Genomic DNA, 19838 nt, shown 5'->3' with positions numbered 1-19838 from the left:
AACATTAAGAGTGACATTTTCCTTCACTACTTGTATTTGTATATATTCATCAAAACTAAGGAAAATGTGGGGTTTTTTCTTCATTCCAAGATTGTTAGAAGAATAACACCTTATTAGCCCTTTGCAGGCTTTACACTTGGGAAAAGGTATAAAATCTGGAAAATAAGAGTTGGTGTGGACTTACCAAAAAAAGCACTACAAAAATAAGAATACATCACTTCTTTCTTCTGCTCTTGGTGACAGTAACAAAGGCTAATGCTTTCCCCATATGACAATCTTTATTATCACTTGCCCTCAGTGGTTCCTGTCACAAACAGGAATTCCAGTGACATTTGCTGCTTTAGCCATTAGGATTATATTGATATTTATGTAACTCATCTGCAACACTGACCTTTCTACTCCCAACAGACATATTCACATTTAACATTGAGTAACAAACTTTTTTAAGCCACAACAAAACGTGTATGGCTTTGAGTTTCAGACAAAGATTCTCCCAAAACAGAGAATAAGTAATTTCTTGTTAAATACCCAAGATGCTGCTCCCATTGCTTTTTGTAAAATCCCCAAAAATGTGAGACTTCGAAGCACTGGGCGTGGTGGCTATACATCCTTGTGATGAGACGGTACTTGAAAATTACAGCCTGCAAAGACCTTTAATATGCCTCAGCCTAAGTGCTTGTAGATGTGCCCAAACAGAAACCCAAGCTCCCTTATTTCCATCTGGTGTGCAGTGTGGAAACCTGATAAAGCATCCTGCAAATGTAGCCTGTGGCCTCAGACTTCCCAGTCCTGATATTGCGCAATCTATGAAAACACACCAAATTGCAACACACTGTTGTTGACCACTGCTGAGAGTCTTAAAAAGGTATCCCACGTCCCATGGAAATACTCATGTAGAACATTCCCTTTTAGCTATAATGTTAACCTTGCTCAGTCCAAATATACTCTTAAACAAACTGAACTACACTTTACAAAGTGTAAACTATTAAACTGCCAAAAGCTGAAATAACAGAAAACAGTAAGCGCTGAAAAATTCAAAGCCACCCATCTTAGTAAAAAATCTTTCACTTGTGTATCCCTGAGTAAATTGGACATCTAACTGCTAGCACTTTAAATATATAACGTCACACTCTCAGCTGAGAACACAGATAATGTTTATTGTATGTGATTCAAACATTATCTTTTTGTAATATATAGGTATCTAAAAGTTACATATTTTAAACTACATATTTGAAGGTCAAATACAATGGACTGACCAGAAAGTAGCTTGATGAGAAAGACTAAGTGTAAGCCTGCTTGGTTCACTTTCTGAAAACAATTTGCTGCTGTAATTTAACAAAAAATCTTGTTGAAAATTAGTAATACATCTGCAACTGAGATGTATGCAGATTTCAGGATTAGTAGCTTTTCAGAAATTATTCTCCTTTCTACTGAAATAAGGGAAGAAACATTTTTTTCCGCCCAGTTCATGTCGTCATTTTCACTGAGAGTAGATATTACCACAGGAGAATGAAAACATGGAAAAGTTAAGAACCTCAACCTATTTAAGCATCATCTTGCATTAGCAGGTATACTACTATTAAGTGTTTGAAATTAATCAGTCTAACACATAACTCTGCAACAATGGCTATGAACTAAAATGCATTAAAATCAAGATCTACACAGCTGTTGAGGAAGATACGTGATCTGCAATTCAGAGAGAAATAAAAACAGCTTTTATATACACTGCAAGTGTTGAACATGCCAAGGACAACAGTGTTCACAGTTTTAATATCATTTGTAAAGGAAGCGAAATTTTTCATCTATTCTTAGTAGATTCATGTGGTGCCTAAGACAGAAGTGTTCCTTACACGTGAATATTTTACATGCATCAAAGAATTTGCTCTAAAAAGCAAGAAAAAGATGTGTATGGGAAACCACTACCAGCAACTTTCCAATGTCACTCTCACTTTAAGGCTTTCTTTGAAAACTACTAATGAAAATACTAAGTTCCTCCACATTCCTTCCAAGTCTGTCAATAAAGCAAAATGTCTCTTTGCCAATTTAGAACAAAGATGACATCTTATTTTTTGTTGTTGTTGGTTGGTTGATTGGGGTTTTTTGTTGACTTTTTTTTCTTTAGGATAGTACATGTCTAGGTCTACAGAATATGTAGCTGCCTTTTTCTTTAAAGAGGCTGGATATAGAGTGAAGGGGAAGGATACTCAATGGCCACTAAATTATACCCACTCTAGCAACTGAGAATTACAATACCACTGTTACCATAAAACTCAGAAGCAGAATCCAGCAGAGGACTGAATAGGAAAGCAGCTGTGCCAATGATACCTGCTTACTGCCAAGAAATGAAATATGTGTATACCCATGAACCAGCTGTCTTCTGTCCAGATCCATGCTTACAAAGTTCCAATCTTTTTCATCAGTACCACTCTAAGATTACCAGCATTGAACAGCTGAGAGGTAAGCAGAGTTAAAAGAAAGGACTAGGTATCTGAACAAACAATGGCCTGGAATCTTTAAGTTACCAGGCCCTTCAGCTCCAACACTGTCAAGTCCCATAGTTAACACAGTCACATGTTAAAAATGTAACCAAAACCAGAAGACCTGGTTAGAACTGGGGACATAGTACCCATCACTTCACATGAGTAACCCCTGTGATATGAGAATTGTGCTGATGACCAAATGATAAAGTAAATCAAACATCCTAAGCCTGCAAAGTGTATTACCCTCCATGGTCCACTGCATGACAGCCACTAAGCAGTGGTCATGAAATAGCTTTCCTGGCATTGGGCTTCAGTGAGATCCTGTGCTCTTGAAGCAGCAGCATGGGTCACAGCTCCGTGGGACACATCGTCCTGGGACACAAAGTCCCAGGCTCCGTGGCTCATTGATTTGATTCCTCATGGCAAGTCCCATGCCCAGAAGAATGCTTTTTAAACAGACTGAGTAATGCTGTCTGTTTCAAAAGGCAAAGCAGCTTCATATTAATTGCTAGATAATTTTGATATCTGGTGTCATGCTAAGAGTTTGCAAGCGAATATAAAATCTCAAAATCCAAATAAAGCAATTTTTAGCTGATGCTTTAAGGTTCACATAAAGAATAATGCCTTTTCTTAATTGTTCTAAGTAAATCTTTCATGACAGAATGAACAATGCAAGCATGCCATTGTAAAGCAACCAGAAACACACCTGCAACTTTACTTTTTCATCATAACAGTTTGGAATTTATTCACTCAAAACTTCCATTTAGACAGAACAGCAGTAATAAAATATCTGTACACTACTTCTGTTACAAATATAGATACTATTTAAGATGACTTTACATACTCTAATGTAGGCATTTTTCACTCTAACCAAGGAATAAGTATAGAAAAACAATTCCGTAACAACAGCATCTAGTAATGGTACCATCTGTTTTCTTTCATCTTACCCTACCACAGTGTAACTTCTGAAATAGTTAAAAAGACAAAGAGGGTGGTTTATTTAGTTAATTCATTTAGACATAACTATCAATCTGTTAATACTATTTCAAATACATTCCTAATGCTGCTTTTAGTGTCCCAGTAAAACAAATGCTAGTCTTTTGTGTCTCCTCCTAATAACAGCCTGAGCATTCCCTGCATTTTCACTTCAGGTTTCTCTTAAATGACAACTGACACGGTGGCCTTCTTGCTACAGATTTATTTTTGCTAATTAACACAAAGGTTATTGCTGGTAATTACAAATCTCCCTCAAAAGACTTAGAAAATTTTTCTGCAGGAAGGTAAATCATAGGCAAAGTGCACTTTATCTGCTAGATTCCTAAGAGCCAGTTTAAAGTAGAAGAGGCAAAGGCAGGCTACAATCAGTTAAGGGTTTGGATAAAGTCTCATTGGAGACCCCAGCTTAGGAAATTGAGTTCATAAATTTATTGACCACACTGCTTGTCAAACAACTGCTCCATGGACTAAACACTGTCTTGTATTTGTTCCTTTAAAATGAAATCTGAGGGCCCAAACCAGTATTTGTAGCCCTCATATATCCTCTTCTGCTTAATGATGATACATAAAGACCTTCACTGCTGTCTCACTACTTGTCGTGGTTTAAACCCAGTCAGGTAACTTGTTCACTCACTCTCCCCGTTCTTTCCCTCCCCCTACTCCCGGAGGGACAGAGAGGAGAATCGAAAAGAATGCAACTCCCACAGGTTGAGATAAGAACAGTCCAGTAACTAAGGTGTAACACAAATCACTACTGCTACCACCAATAATAATAACGATAAAGGAAATAACAAGGGAAGAGAATACAACACCTCACCACCAACCGATAACTCCTCTACCATGGAAATTTTCAGCATTTACCTACCCTCAGCTCCTGGTTTTAGGTCTCCTCAGTCGAAGGAGGACCTGACCTTTGCTGCTACTGGTAACTGCTCTAACACTGTAACATCAACTTCTTCCAACTTGGCTTAACCAACATCCACAAGCTAAGTAAACCTGCCCTCAGAGGTTTGTTTGTGGCTCTGATTCAAGTAGCTTACATGAAACACATTGGAAAAGGATAACTTTCTCTTCTAGAGAAGACCGAGAGGAAATCTTATTAATATATTTAAATATCTCAAAGGTAGGTGCCAGGATGATGGTGCCAGACTCTTTCCAGTGGTGCCCAGTGACAGGACATGGAGCAATGGCCATAACCTAAAACACAAGAAGTTTCACCTCAACATGAGGAAGAACTTCTTTCATAGAGGGTAGCAGAGCACTGGAAGAGGCTGCCCAGGGGGGTCATGGAGTCTCCTTCTCTGGAGACATTTAAAACCCACCTGGATGTGTTCCTGTGTAACCTGCTGGTGGCCCTGCCATGGCAGGGTGGTTGGACTGGATAATCTCCTGAGGTCCCTTACAACGCTAATGATTCTGTGATTCCCTTACACATCTTTCACATTGGAAAGGTTGCTTTCACATCCATATAGGCTAAAAACACTACTATTATAAAAGAATTCTAGTTGTTCTAATACTGCAATTGCTACACACTCTCATTCACCAGGAGTAGCTTCCTGTAGCAAATGGATTTTTCAGCCTTGAGGACAAGTGCTCTCCTTTCAAAACAAACACACATACACCCCTGCCTCAAACAAAAGAAAACCCCAAACAAACTAGAAACCAAAAACCTCAAACCTAAGCCAAACTAAAACACAGTTTTATTTTTATTTTGGACACACCATGGCTTATGAAATTTAAATACACAGAAAAAAAAAACTACCCAAGCCACCCACTCAGGTCCTCCCACTTGAGCATTGTGAAATAACACAAATAACCACCTAAATCCATTAATAATCTGCCTCCAGACTACATACTATTTCTTCTTTTTGTAGAGTTTGATATTTTGTTATTTCTTCAATAACCTTTTTTCTGTTTTCTGACTATGGCCACTCATGCCACCCCCTTGTTGACTTTATCATTTTTCCAACATATTTCAAATATCCAAAGCTTCTTAGCAGAACATTCCAGTTTTGCTGTGTGGTTATTAATGCAAACATTCCTTTTTTTTTTTTTTTCCCCTGGTGACTTAGAAGCATTCAGTATAACAGTAATAGGAAAAATATCCATGTCTTTACATAGCTGACATAACTTCATCCCAGTGGCTTGACAGTAAGAGAAATACTTCTATTGTATACAAAAATATGGTTAAATGTTGTTATTCTTCAGTGTTGTAACACAGTTCTGTGAAGCTGAAAAAGCAAGAAGGCTATATAAACTTTTCCATTCTCTTTGCTATGTGGAGTGTAAATAACATAGTCTTACTGACCCTACCCCTTCAGGTAGCCAGTTCACGACAAAACAGTCAAAGTGACTGTTCCTTTTGTCCTTTTCAGAATAGCAACAGCTTCCTCGTGAGTCACCCCTTCTAAACTCTGCCCATTCACAGCAATGATTTGATCCCCTCTCTTCAGGCGTCCATCTTCTGCTGCTGCACCCTGAAATGATACAACATTTAACTGCAGACCCATGCATTTCTTTTTCTCCCTTTGGTCTGAGTAAGATGGGCTCTGTACACAAAACCCCTTAAAGCTTTTTAAATTTCAATTATTCAAATACAGTCAACTGTAGTACAGCCTGCTACTGTTGTAGTATGCCCTGCCTTCTCTAAGTTTCACAACATTTAGAAATCAGACCTGTAGGACTTTTTGTTCTCTTAACCATGTTCGCCCAGCCAGTGTAACAATTAAACTCCACTATCACAGAAGTAAGATTTTCTGGACCTGAAGAAGTTTTCAGCAATTTGTATAAGGAATAATCAAAATTTAGCTCTGCACTTTGATTTATTATAAAAGATTGGGATTCTTGATTCCAGTTTTCTTTGACTCAAGGCTGTTTCCTAGGACAGTCCAATCTATCAGTACCTGAACTTTTCCAAAGGTCCAGACCTGAGCTTAATTATTTCATCTTGGTCTATCCTTCAGACTCTGAGTCAAAATAAACAAAAAAGTACCTTCTACTACCTGAAGAAAATACACTCTAAACATATGGCAAGCGGGCTGTTTTTCTAAGTATGTGCACAATTTCATTTTGGAGAGCTGAAGAAGACTACCATATGCAGTCACATGCTTTTGGAAATTCTGAATCTTCCTAAGGCTATAGCATTCAAATGCTGCAAGCACATTCTGACCAGCATTTGCGCCAAGGAAGAAACGCTGTGAGAAACTAACAATCCTTTGGCTTCAAACTCAAGCCATTCTTTAGGATAACGGTTGCTATGAACTAAGTAATAAATTGACTGAACAAATTTAAAGTTTACACTTACCTTTGCAAACACTGTCTTCACATAAATAGGTAAGTCTCCATGGGGACTGCCATAACCACCCACAATACTAAAGCCTAGGCCATCTGGTCCTCTATCCAGAGTAATGGTCTTGTACTGAGGAGGTCTAAGAAAAGGAAGAAGAGTATTGCAATGTTGGCTGAACTTACGACTTAATCTGTAGAATGGTCAACAACAAAACCAAAAAAAATTTCAAGTTAAGCAATATATTTGCTGGCAGTGTTCAAGGCCAGGCGAGACGGGGCTTTGAGCAACCTGCTCTAGTGAAGGTGTCCCTGCCAATGGCAGGGGGGGTCGAACTGGATGACCTTTAAGGTCCCTTGCAACCCAAACTATTCTATGATTCTATGACTCTATTCCACTATCACTAAAAATGCTTTTATTATAATGAATTGGCTTCTTTAGTTAATGTAAAACACTGTAACTGTCTAATGCCCTCATTATTACTCAAAGATAGCTATTTCAAACACCTCTTCCACCCAGCTCAGGGCACAGTTACAAGTGCAATGTCCCACTAAGACTGCTTAGTAGCGAAGTAAAGACGAAAACCTGTAACCCAATTCCTTGTAACAAAAAGCTACTTTAAAAATCCTGTAACTCATTACACACCCTAAAAACCATCTAAAATTAGCCCAATGGTTTATTCTGTAAGGTGTAATTGCTTCCCTCTTCCTTTAATATATGAATGCATATTTCTATATGTGTTCATACAGACTATTTATAGGTATATTTCCCCACATATACTTTAAGAAATTTTGAAGTTCAATCTTTTGAAATACATCTATGTGGCTATAAAACCCCTTTCCCTCTTTCCCTAATTCTAGAAGAATAATGCCTCAGATTTACAACTGAGTTTGAGTCAAAACTTGTTTTCATAGCTGTGCCTTGCAGTATACCACAAGCAGTGTATCTTGTATACCAGGAAAATCTGACACTCTTGACAGCCCATTGTTAGAAAGCATATTGTGGAAACACACACAGCACTGTGGAAAAGGCCTTGCTATTTAAGTCTGAGAAAAAAAAAACACCATTTTGGGTGTATCAGTTAATCCCAGCTACGAAGGCCAAGTGAAACAAGAGACTGTATTTACAGAGAAGAAATCAAATCAGAAGTCTACAACGGAGCAAAATAAAGCAGCACAGCAAATCATATCACAAAGAATGCAGAAGAGGATCTATGGCCTACAGGGCCCATGTATATCAAATGTGTAAGTAATGATTAAGTTAAGTCATCCATAATTTGCTAGAATTTTTAAGTTTTTCCAGGCTGAGTTCCACCTAAAATAACACGTTACAGAGGTTGCATATTCTATAATTACTGACCCTAACTCATCCTGAAAAATGCTGGTTGAAGTTAGTCCTGCAAATGAAAGACTGGACGTAGGTGGATCCTGCTGATGACCAGTTACGACACTCACTTCTCCTCCAGCTACAACCTAGGAACAGAGTTTGGAAACGAGTAAAATGAGAATGCTGACATTAAAATAATTCATTGTAGCAGCTGGCAAAACTGTATTCAGAAAATACTTCAAATGTCACTGAAGATTTTTTTACCTGCAACTCAATAGTGCCTGAAGCATTCTTTAGGAGACTAACAGCTTGGGAGTGAGTCATGCCCTCTGTAGATGTTCCACAGATGCTAACAATCCTGTCCCCAACCTGCAGAAGAAAGTGTAGAAAATCTAGCTAACAATAACTTTCATTACATAGATTTATCAGTTTCTTTCAATAATAGCAGATCTGTGCATTTGTATTTTGCCCAATTTTATTAGTGATACACTGCAGGAAGAAAGAAATCAGCAACTGTTCACGGTACATTTTCTCTTGAAGGCAGATCATCTTTGAACTACATAATGACCCATTGCAAAGGTAGAAAATTCAATATCACATTTAGCAAATTATACTGGTTTAGTGTATTCAGTGTAAAAAAGTAATTATGCTTTACAGAACTGATCCTAAAAACTAGAAATATACAGCATGTAAAAAAGACATGAATTTTGAATGTCATCTAACTGAAGTGGCAAATTATAACAGATTGTATGTTTGAATTCATCATGAAATAACACTGTCCATTTTCAATGGAGCATGAGTCAAATTCAACTACATATAGTGTCGACTGAATACAGTATGTATGTAAGTGCTGTACGACAGAAGACCCCCCACTTTAACTCAGAACCTAAAAAGTACCAAGACAGATAAGCATGGAAAACATGAGAGATAAAACAGATTACATACACACAGACCGCCATGCTCACCAGCAGAGCTCACTTACAGAATCCATCACTCTGAACTACGCTCTTTACTTTTAATTTTCATAAGCTGACTACCTCTGTTATCCAAAATTGCTAACATGGCAAGAGGTAATTGCTGAAAGGTAACTAACTTGGGGAAGGAAGCCCTAAAGCAATCCAAGTTCCCTTTTCATCAATCCAAATGGCAGTAATTCTTGTCACAGCCAGAAGCACTTATGACTACATCATTAAACGGCTAACATATTGCCTGCCTAACGCAATTACTGTGCATTACCCATGCAATCTTTACAACCTTCCTAACAATTAACTTACTCTGAGTTTCTGAGTCTGAGCTGCAACTCCATTCGGGTGCATCATGGCAATAAATATAGGAACATCCCCAAGAGGACTTCCTACACCTCCAGCAATGCTCACTCCTAGTGAATCTGCAGGGCCCTGTTATCATAATAAAAAAAAATTAGATTTTTTGGGAAAGAAAAACACATGCAGAGACTTCTAAGCTTATCTCAAATAATTACAAAAGCCCCTATATTATGAAAATTATAACTCCAATGTCTCAAACTATTTTTTAAGCTTAACCATTTCATATCATTTTGAGAAGTGCAGAGAGCGCGTTTCTTCCCATGTTAGGTGACAATCTGCTGACTTAGGTGTAGGTTTTATCTTAACTAAATAATTACAGGATCCAGTGTCAGACCTTTACTGTCAGCACAGAAAGTATGGGCAAGGAAAACTGGACAGGAGGAATTGGTTGTCCTTAATATTGTCTGTATCAATCTCATGCTACAAACTTCCCGAAGACTAATCTTTATGCTCCCCCTAGTGTCCTATTATTGAAGAACAGTACAACACCCTACCTAACTGCAAAAACTGCTTTTGTAAGCTAGTATTTGCAGATTCTACTGTAAAAAGAGAATGCCTAAATATAACACATGTAATCAAGTTAACTAGATGCTGGGTAAAGTCAAATCAATATAAATATTTTGAACAATCAGAAACAGTCTGATCCCATGATCCTGTAAATAAGGAAGTTGACTGAATTTCACATTTGAAAACTTGGCAGCTGTCGTGTAAGAGCCTAAAAATTAAAAATACGTATATAAAAAAAAAAGAAATACCAAACAATAGGCTTGCAACTTTGTTACAGTTCTCCTCATTTCACTAAAACAGTTTGGATATAACTCAGTCTTGTAATGGTAAAACTAGGTCCTATTATCTCTTACTAGTCTTTCCTCCTTTTGCTTTCAGGTCACAGAATGTGATAGCATAGATCACACTGCTTTTACATAAACCTATAGGCAGTGGAGATCATAGAGTGTTGACCTGAAAAGATAGCCAAATGAATTAGGCATATCAATTCCTCTCTCAAAACAACTAACAGGGCCAGACTTCTTCCTTTCTGTAAACACACCTACCGACAACAATCTACAAAACCTGCTGCTGATATACCACTTCATTCTGTAACTTACCTTTTTTATTTCAACTGTTCTTAGTCCCTGTATTTCAGAAGCTGCTGTCAATGAATTAAAGAAGAAAAAAAAAAAGTTAAAACTAGCATTTTTAAGAAGTTTTAACATGACAGTTATTCAAACCACAATAATGATTCTAACGTTCTGCTGGTCTACTGCACACATTTTATAAGCAGATTTTGAAAGTGGCTGTCATTAAATTAATAGGATTGAAATGCTTCCAGAATGGGTGAAAGTAGTCATTCCATTCTCTCAATTTAAATACCTTTCGGAATAACACTGTTGTGCATGCTAGAATTGAATATAAAAAAAAACATCATTTGCTAATAGTACTTTTGCCCAAAGTAACTTTGTTCTAAATTTGAGCATGAGACGGCTATTCCATATCTAGTATAATTTATACAGTATCTGGATTTCTATGAATGAGACAGCATGACTGAAGACATATGTAGACTAAATAAAAATTATGACAAATTCTGAATATCTACATTTCTGGTATAAGAAACTGACAATTTATAAAAAAATTACTCAAAGATATATATGACCCACTGTGCAATAACCACCCCTGCAGCACTTTTATGACTAACAAATCACTTTCAGGCTTACAGCACATAATGATAACATTTTAGGGAAAGTGAAAGATCTCAGCTCTCAGTTCACATGTATAAAATACTGAAATCACCAAAGAAACCTTACTGGTATTCTTCTTTAGACCACTTTCAGAGACCTCAGGTGCACTGGACCCAGAAACCGGGAAAGTGAAGGATGAGAGACTGCTGCTTCCTTCACTGACCTAAACACAGTGTTACACAGCGATTAGAGAAAAGCTTCACAGAATCACAGAATCCTAAGGGTTGGAAGGGACCTCAAAAGATCATCTAGTCCAACCCTCCTGCAAGAGCAAGGTAACCTAGAGTACATCACACAGGAACTTGTCCAGGTGGGCCTTGAATATCTCCAATGTAGCAGACTCCACAACCCCCCTGGGCAACCTGTTCCAGTGCTCTGTCACTCTCACAGTAAAGAAATTTTTCCTGATGTTCACATGAAACCTCCTATGCTCCAGTTTACACCCACTGCCCCTTGTCCTATCACTGGACATCACTGAAAAAAACCTAGCTCCATCATCCTGACACTCACCCTTTACATATCTGTAAACATTGATGAGGTCACCCCTCAGTCTCCTCTTCTCCAAGCTAGAGTCCCAGCTCCCTCAGCCTCTCCTCATAAGAGAGGTATTCCATTCTCTTAATCATCTTCGTAGCTCTGCGCTGGACTCTCTCCAGCAGGTCCCTGTCCTTCTTGAACTCTGGGGCCCAGAACTGGACACAGTATTCCAGATGCGGCCTCACCAAGGCAGATTAGAGGGGGAGGAGAACCTCTCTTGACCTACTAACCACACCCTTTCTAATGCACCCTAGGATGCCATTGGCCTTCTTGGCCACAAGGACACATTGTTGGCTCATGGTCATCCTCCTATCCACCAAGCCCCCAGGTCTCTTTCCCCTTCACTACTGTCCAGCAGGTCAGCCCCCAACCTGTACTGGTACATGGGATTGTTCTTCCCCAGATGCAAGACTCTACACTTGCCCTTGTTGAATTTCATCAAGTTCCTCTCCGCCCAACTCTCCAGCCTGTCCAGGTCTCGCTGAATGGCAACACAGCCCTCTGGTGTGTCAGCCACTCCTCCCAGTTTAGTATCATCAGCAAACTTGCTGAGGGTACATTCAGGTCCCTCATCCAGGTCGTTGATGAAAATATTAAACAGCACTGGTCCCAGCACCGAGCCCTGAGGGACTCCACTAGTCACAGACCTCCAGCTAGATTCTGCCCCATTGACCACAGCTCTCTGCCTTCTTCCTTCCAACCAGTTCTTGATCCACCTCACTACCTGATCATCAAGCCCACACTTCCTTAGCTTATCTATGAGGATGCTGTGGGAGACAGTATCAAATGCCTTACTGAAATCAAGAAAAACCACATCTACCACTCTACCATCATCCATCCACCTAGTTACTTGCTCATAGAAGGCTATAAGGTTGGTCAAACATGACTTCCCCTTGGTAAAGCCATGTTGGCTGCTCTTAATGACACCCTCATCCTTGATATGCCTAGAGATCGTGTCAAGAATAAGTTGTTCCATCACCTTTCCAGGGATGGAGGTAAGGCTGACCAGTCTATAATTACTCGGGTCCTCCTTCTTTCCCTTCTTATAGACCAGCGTGACATTTGCCATCCTCCAATCCTCAGGCACCTCACCTGTTTACCACGACTTACCCAGGATGATGGAGAGTGGCTCAGCAATGACCTCCGCCAGCTCCCTCAGCACCCACGGGTGTATTCCATCCGGACCCATCGATTTGTAGATGTCCAGATTACTTAACTGATCCCTAACCCAATCCTCATCTACCAAAGCAAACTCCTCCTTTATCCTGACTCCTTCCGGGGCTATAGGAATCTGGGTCCCCCGGGGAGAGTCTGCAGGAGTAAAGACAGAGGCAAAGAAGGCATTCAACACCTCTGCCTTCTTTATATCCTCTGCCTCCAGGGCACCCACCTCATTCAGCAGTGGGCCTATACTGCTTCTTGTGTTAGTTTTATTCGCTATGTATTTGAAGAAGCCCTTTCTATTGTCCTTGACCTGATTTGCCAGATTAAGTTCCAAGGAGGCCTTAGCTGTCTTAATTGCTTCCTTACATCTTCTAACACCTGTCCTATATTCCTCCCAAGTGGCCAGCCCCTCCTTCCATAATCCATAGATTCTCTTTTTCCGTACGAGTTTGCCCAGCAATTCCTTGTTTAACCATGCTGGTCTCCTGGCTCCCCTACTTGACTTCCTACTCACTGGGACACTGATCCTGAGCTTTGAAGAAGTGGTTCTTGAATGCTGACCAACTATCTTGACCCCCTTTACCACCTAGTACCCTTTGCCATGATACTTCCCTTAGCAGTTGAATGAAGAGGCCAAAGTTGGCCCTTTGGAAATCCAGAAATGTGGCCTTGCTAGGTATTCTATTCCTCCCACACAAGATCCTAAACTCCACCATCTCATGGTCACTGCAGCCCAGGCTGCCACTGACCGTCACGATTTCAACCAGACCCTCCTTGTTGGTGAGTACTAGATCCAGCAGCGCTCCTCTCCTAGTTGGTTCGTCCACCATTTGCATTAAGAAGTTATCATCAACGCACTGGAGGAACCCCCTAGACTGTGAATGACTGGCTGTGTAAGTCTTCCAGCAAACATCGGGGTAGTTAAAATCCCCATAAGGACCAAGGCATGTAGTCGTGAGGCTGCTTTCAATTGCCTGCAGAAAGCCTCATCAACTCCTTTGTCCTGATCAGGAGGTCTGTAATAGACCCCCACAACTGTGCGACCCGTACCAGCCTGTCCCTTAATTCGCACCCACAGACTTTCCACTTGGTCCTCATCTGTCCCTGGACAGAACTCAATACATTCTAGTCGCTCTTTCACATAAAGAGCAACTCCACCCCCTCGCTTTGCTGACCTCTTTCCTAAAAAGGACATAGCCATCCATGACCACATTGCAGTCATGTGAGCTGTCCCACCATGTCTCTGTAATTGCCACCAGGTCATAACCTTTAGACCGCACACAGACTTCTAACTCCTCCTGTTTATTCCCCATGCTGCGTGCATTGGTGTACAGGCATTTCAGGGAGCGAGCTGAGCACGCTAGTGGCACCCTTGGAAGGCAGGAGGCCTTCTGGTCTTCATTCATACTAGAACATTGCCCCACTAGTTCAAACCCAGCTACAACCCCCTTGCACTTCAAATCTAATCTAGAGCTCTGTGAGTGAGCTCTATTAACTCTTGCCCAGGTACCCTTTTCCCCCTGCAGGACAGGGTTTAAACAACTACCCTTTCCCTCAAATGAAACAATAGATTGAGAGTTCTCCCTAGTCTGCCATTCTTCAAGCCCTAGCATGTTTCTCTTGGGCTTGTCCCCAACAGGCCCAGTTATCTCCCCTTCCCCCTTCCTACCTAGTTTAAAGCCCTGTCAATGAGCCCTGCTAACTCCTGCCCCAGAAACCTTCTCCCCCTCTGGGACTGATGTATCCCACCTGCCACCAGCAAACCAGGTGTCTCATATAGCAGCCCATGATTGAAAAACCCAACCCCCTGCCTTTGGCACCAGTCCCATAGCCATACATTAATCTGCAGTCTCTTCCTATTTATTCTTCACCTTTGCTTGTAACAGGTATGGAGGCAAACACCACTTGCTCTCCAGACCCTCTAACCAGCCGTCCCAGGGCCCTGAAGTCTCCCTTCATTGCCCTTGCCCTGCTTGTAATAATTTCATCACTGCCAACCTGAAAAACCAGCAGCAGATAGTAGTCAGAGGGCTGCACCCGATCACAGAGTTTCCTTTTAACATCTCCAGTCTGAGCCCCAGGTAGGCAGCAGACTTCCCTGTGGGATGGACCAGGTCAACAAATGGGCCCTTCTGTTCCCCTCAGAAGGGAGTCACCCACCACAATTACTCTTCTTTTCTTCTTCCTTGAGGAAGTTCTAAGGCATGGGGGTGAGTGACAAGCCCTAGGTGACTTACTAGATGGGTCAACCCCTCCATCACCATTTACCTGGCCCTGTAGTTCCAAGATCTCATACCTGTTACTCAAGGGCAACTGGGAGGAAGGAAGGGATTGTGAGGGTTTTTGCTTACCTCTCCAAGGAGGGACCTCCCTCCATACTTCCTTGTCCCTTAAGTTTACTCCTTCTGTCTGATGGTAGGAGGGAAGGAGATTTATCACTTGTTCAACCACTTCCCTCTGCCCTTGCCTTAGGGTGTGGCTCCACCAATCAACTTCACTTTCACACTCTCTGGTAGCTCTCAACCTTTCTACCTCCTCCCTCAGTTCAGCCACCCACCCGAGCAGATCATTTATTCGCTCACACCACACACAAGCAGTGTCACTGGCTCTCTCCGATACAAGTGCCAGGCTCAGGCATTCACTGCAGCCAGAGACCCGCACGGAAGGCTCAGTCTGGGAGGAAGGCTCAGTCTGGGTACCCACGTTATTCCTCACTACAGGTTTTGATCGAGTGGTGACCATGATCTATCTGGTCGATCGGTCCGTCTACGTCTCTCTGCACAAGCAAGCAGTCCTTCCTCCTCCTGCGCTCCATTCGAGCCCTCTTGATCAGGCGGTCACCCCGCTCGCCTGCCCGCGCGAACTGCTGCGCAAGCTGCCTCAACCCGCTCCTGGTCGCCCGCGCTCCCTGTGCGGGTTTTTAACCGCTCACAGCTGTCGCCGAGCCTGCTGGCTTCGCCCCCGGTGAGTCAGATGCTCGCGAGAGCTGAGCTGCCGGCTCCTGGGCAAGTCCTGTTGAGGACTTGAGGTTCCCTCCTCAATGGCTTTTGTCGCTCTGCGTTGAGGCTCGTGGACGCTGATCTCTCCCCGCTCCACTCCAAAAAGCTTCAGACACCCAGTTAATAAAACTGTCACCCACGGTATTCAGTGGATTCTGCTGTATTTTACTTTTTCTGTGCCTAGCTAAAGCTGACACAGTGAACCTCCACGTATTTCTAGATCACTCTAGAGGGCTGCTTGTTTGAAACATCATTTGACCAATAGAGACTGCATATATACAACCCCCATGAAATGCTTCGAACCACTGCTTTTGAGGGTCACACTATGACCCTATATTTGCACCTTCTACAACCTCAGCAAGACCTTCTAGAGCAAAAGTCAGCAACAATTATCAAGGTAGGGACAGAATATAAAAGATGGATCTTTATATATCCTCATGTGTATCTCATGTTCACCCACTGCATCAGCTAAAACTAAGATTAGGCTCTCCAGTCAGTTTAAACTGCACAATTCCCAGACAGATTTTCACTATACCAGCATAGCAATGTAAAGGAACAACATGGCTCCCAGTGAGACTGGTTTGTTGACTGTTACAGACTCTTCGAAACATTAGCTTCTTCTTACTTAAGTACTTACAATTATGACCACTCAGAGCCGGCATGTTTTCATCTTGACTGGCACTACCCATTCTGAAGAGAGCCTAACATTTCAGTCTTATCCAATCTTAACCTGCTCACTTGAAACTGTTATGATTTGTCTTCAAACTATTTCTTTTCAGTAACTGATGATCTGCATACCCAGCTTATAACCAGAGAAATTCCTAAGGTAACTTGTGAGCTGTCAGAAATACAGCCCTGCTGAGGATAATTACAGTATGAGCTGCTACCACATATATGATGCACATTCAAATGCAGAAACTGATGCAAGTTGGAACACTCCACCATGAGACCAGTAATAAAATAAATGAACTTGAGAGAAGTCTGGTGACAAGGGTGCAGGTTACCTGCTCCTGATGACAAAGGTTATGGTAAGAAGATGCAAAGAATGAAGAAATTAATTAAATTTACTGAAACAATACTGCACTGCATACCAAGCTCTCCTAAAGTAACAAAGAAGTTAAAAGTTGACTCCCAATTTCTTGTGGTATCGATAGAATCATAGCTATTTCTGCTTCTCAGGCTGGAACCATAAAAATCAGACTAGGCAACACAGCAAAACCATTTCTGGATTACACTTTTGGCTAGATCACGTCTCTAACAGATACAATATGCTAAAGTAAACAGATACAAACTACTTTTCTTCATCTTGGATCAGTAAGTGGAAAATCATTGTCACCATAAAGCCAATTCTTTTTATTTGCTTTCATATTTAACTATTGTTTCTTCCAAACTGAACAGTTACATACCTGGCTGCTCTGGGATGTTCTCCTCTCGGAATGGAATGGACCAGCTTTTATTCTTCCGACCTCTAGTCTTACCATACCTAGAGAACACTAAAGAACCAGTCACTTATAACACATCTCCCATGCGTACAACATTAAGGACTATGACAATATTTAACTCACTCATTAGATGGTAGAAGAAAAAAAAAAAAAAAAAAAATGGTTGGAGAGGAAAATAATGGGCTACCAGCCCTGCAGTGAACTCTGACCAGATAGAGACACAGAAATGAAGTACAGTGTGATATTCAATACTGAGCAGGGTACTTTCTGGATTAATCAGTATTACAATACAAATGTGAAAATTTCCCAAGAAGACTAATTCTGTTACCTTCCACTTAATAGGGAGTAGTTTTGGATTCTCAACTGTAATGTCAACATATATTTTCAAGATGGCATTTTTCAAGGAATAGTGAAATTGACTATTTTCACAGTAAGCACTAAAAATAGTAAAATACCTGAAAGCATTAATTGTTATTTCTGTTAATATGACTAAGAACATGGAATTTAAACTGGTAGGTAGTAATCTCTCTCCCAGTCTTGAAATTATCTGTTACTCTGGACCCATACCAATGTAACTAAAGAAATTTTGGGCAGGTGGTTTTCCCAACATCTATACGTAGTTCACATGGCCCTTCTGCATCTGACTCCCAGAAGGAAGCTGGGTGATATGGATTGTTTGCACATTGGAAAACCCTTCCACTGCTCTTTAAGCTTTTTATTACGACATTAGGTTTTTACATCTCTGCATAAAATGCATGCCCCAGAAGAAAATCCACCCTGCAATGAAATATTTAGAAACCAAGATATTAGGCTGACTTTGGAAACAGATACATTATCACAAACAATATTTAGAAAAGTGAACTTCCAAAATAACACAAGTAGTGTCAATAGAAAGCTACCCATTTGTAACATGCTCAATACAAAAATTTCAAAGTTTTGTTGCTATTTTGCTTTCCTTTCTTTCTTCCACTGGGAAACTGTTAGTACGAATACCTGTATCCAAATAATTCAGTATTACCTAAGTTTGCCTTTATTTATCATGTTTTAGATGTATTAAACTAAGAGAGGTTCATATATTTGCCAGAAAATCCACTTTAAGTAACAAATCAATAGGCAGGACATGTCCATTCAAACAGGGTTTCCATACCCCATATCCTATTGCTATTCTTTTAGGAGTGACACTAAAAGGCTTATTACTAAAGTGCTCTTCATTTTTTAAATAACATTGACTTCACTATGTCCTGGGAAAAACCTGATCAAAGCTCAGGCAAAACCATTCTTTCCTGCTTATATTAAACCACATGGACAACTCTTATCCAAAATGGAAAATTGAGGAAGTAGCCTACATACATAAAACTACCACATCCTCCCATAAAATGCAAACCCACAAATGAGATTTTAAAGTTATAATGTGTCAAAGTGGGAGGTAATACTTTCCAACAGAACCTGTGAATACATCAGTTCACATTTAGTTTTATTACAGGTTACTCCCTGTTCCTGAAATCTCCCATTTGATGAATCCCTAAGATAAAAGAGGGGGGAAAAAGTGATCAGATTTTCATTTTTTTATAGATACTTAAAGAAACAGTGCAAGAATGAGCAGAATTCTCAGCCTGGCAATACCTTCAAGTGGTCTCATGCTACTTAAAATATATTAGGATTTTCCAAATATTATAAATAATTTTGCGGCAAAATACATTTCAGTCCATTCAAGACCATTCACTCCCATGATCTCATGAATGAAACAGAAAACCAACACCTGAAATAAAAATGGAAAATGCCCATATGTGAGCGACTGTGCTTTATTCCATTTATATTATGAGAATAAAACAGAATCATTAAGAATAATGTATCTGAGATGTTTTTAAAGACTCATTCCTCAGAGCTAGGGCAATTAATTACAAGTAGTACTGAGTGGGATGAAATATTTAATACATGAATATAAGAATGACAGGTGGGAAATAAGACTCTTCAATTAGATAGTTCAAAATGCGTGCCAAAATCAAACTTTCCACATACATGTCAAAAATGGCATTTTAATTTAGAAGAAATGTAAAAGTGAAGCATATGAAGAAGAAATACACTGTCCTTAGATAAAGTATCAGGTATACCATTACACCAGAAGAGCCTATTAATGAGTTCACTGTCGGAACAGAGACCTGGCATTCTCACTTACAGGCTAATGCTGAAAATATGGAAGAATTGCTCCTAGCTCCCCTTTCTATTATCCTTTCCCCTCAAAAAAAAGGTCGAGGAACTGTTCAAGATCTAGAAAACTATATCTTTGAATGCTGAGTGCAAAGAATCATGATTGTGTGTCCATGTAATCCAAGAGTCAGCCATGAGTAGTGGCTGTTAATTTTTTTTCCAGTGGAATGGTTTTCTATTGGAAAATGCTGACTCAACTGAATCCTTACCATGCAACAGGAATGATTCAAAACCCTGGATGGAAATAGATGAGCTAGCTGACCAGCTGGACTTCCTGCCAGGAAACATATATCTGACTTCATTCTGATTTCTAAATTGCAGGAGGACATCAGAAACACA

At 40.4% G+C, this 19838-nt stretch overlaps 1 protein-coding gene across 15 annotated transcripts in view; it reads right to left on the bottom strand.

The window, feature by feature from the left end:
- Positions 1 to 5486: 5486 nt before the first annotated feature.
- Positions 5487 to 19838, bottom strand: part of MPDZ (multiple PDZ domain crumbs cell polarity complex component) — a 95905-nt gene continuing 81553 nt past the window's right edge. For 14 of the 15 annotated variants that reach the window (XM_061442482.1, XM_061442487.1, XM_061442489.1 and 11 more), the window contains 8 exons: positions 17256 to 17342; positions 11216 to 11312; positions 10520 to 10563; positions 9363 to 9485; positions 8353 to 8457; positions 8122 to 8234; positions 6781 to 6904; positions 5487 to 5953 (listed from right to left, as the gene is read on the bottom strand). In XM_061442482.1, coding sequence (XP_061298466.1) covers positions 5807 to 5953; positions 6781 to 6904; positions 8122 to 8234; positions 8353 to 8457; positions 9363 to 9485; positions 10520 to 10563; positions 11216 to 11312; positions 17256 to 17342 — 840 coding nt within the window. In that variant the 3' untranslated portion in view covers positions 5487 to 5806. The remainder of the gene's footprint in view (positions 5954 to 6780; positions 6905 to 8121; positions 8235 to 8352; positions 8458 to 9362; positions 9486 to 10519; positions 10564 to 11215; positions 11313 to 17255; positions 17343 to 19838) is intronic. The other variant, XM_061442484.1, reaches the window with a different exon arrangement.

Source organism: Pezoporus flaviventris, unplaced genomic scaffold, assembly GCF_033815535.1.
Source record: "Pezoporus flaviventris isolate CSIRO_AGI_PZ_B2104156 unplaced genomic scaffold, CSIRO_AGI_Pfla_v1 ptg000226l, whole genome shotgun sequence".
Lineage (NCBI taxonomy): Eukaryota > Metazoa > Chordata > Aves > Psittaciformes > Psittacidae > Pezoporus > Pezoporus flaviventris.
The sequence above is the reverse complement of the archived record's forward strand: the minus strand, read 5'-3'. Positions and strand labels throughout refer to the sequence as shown.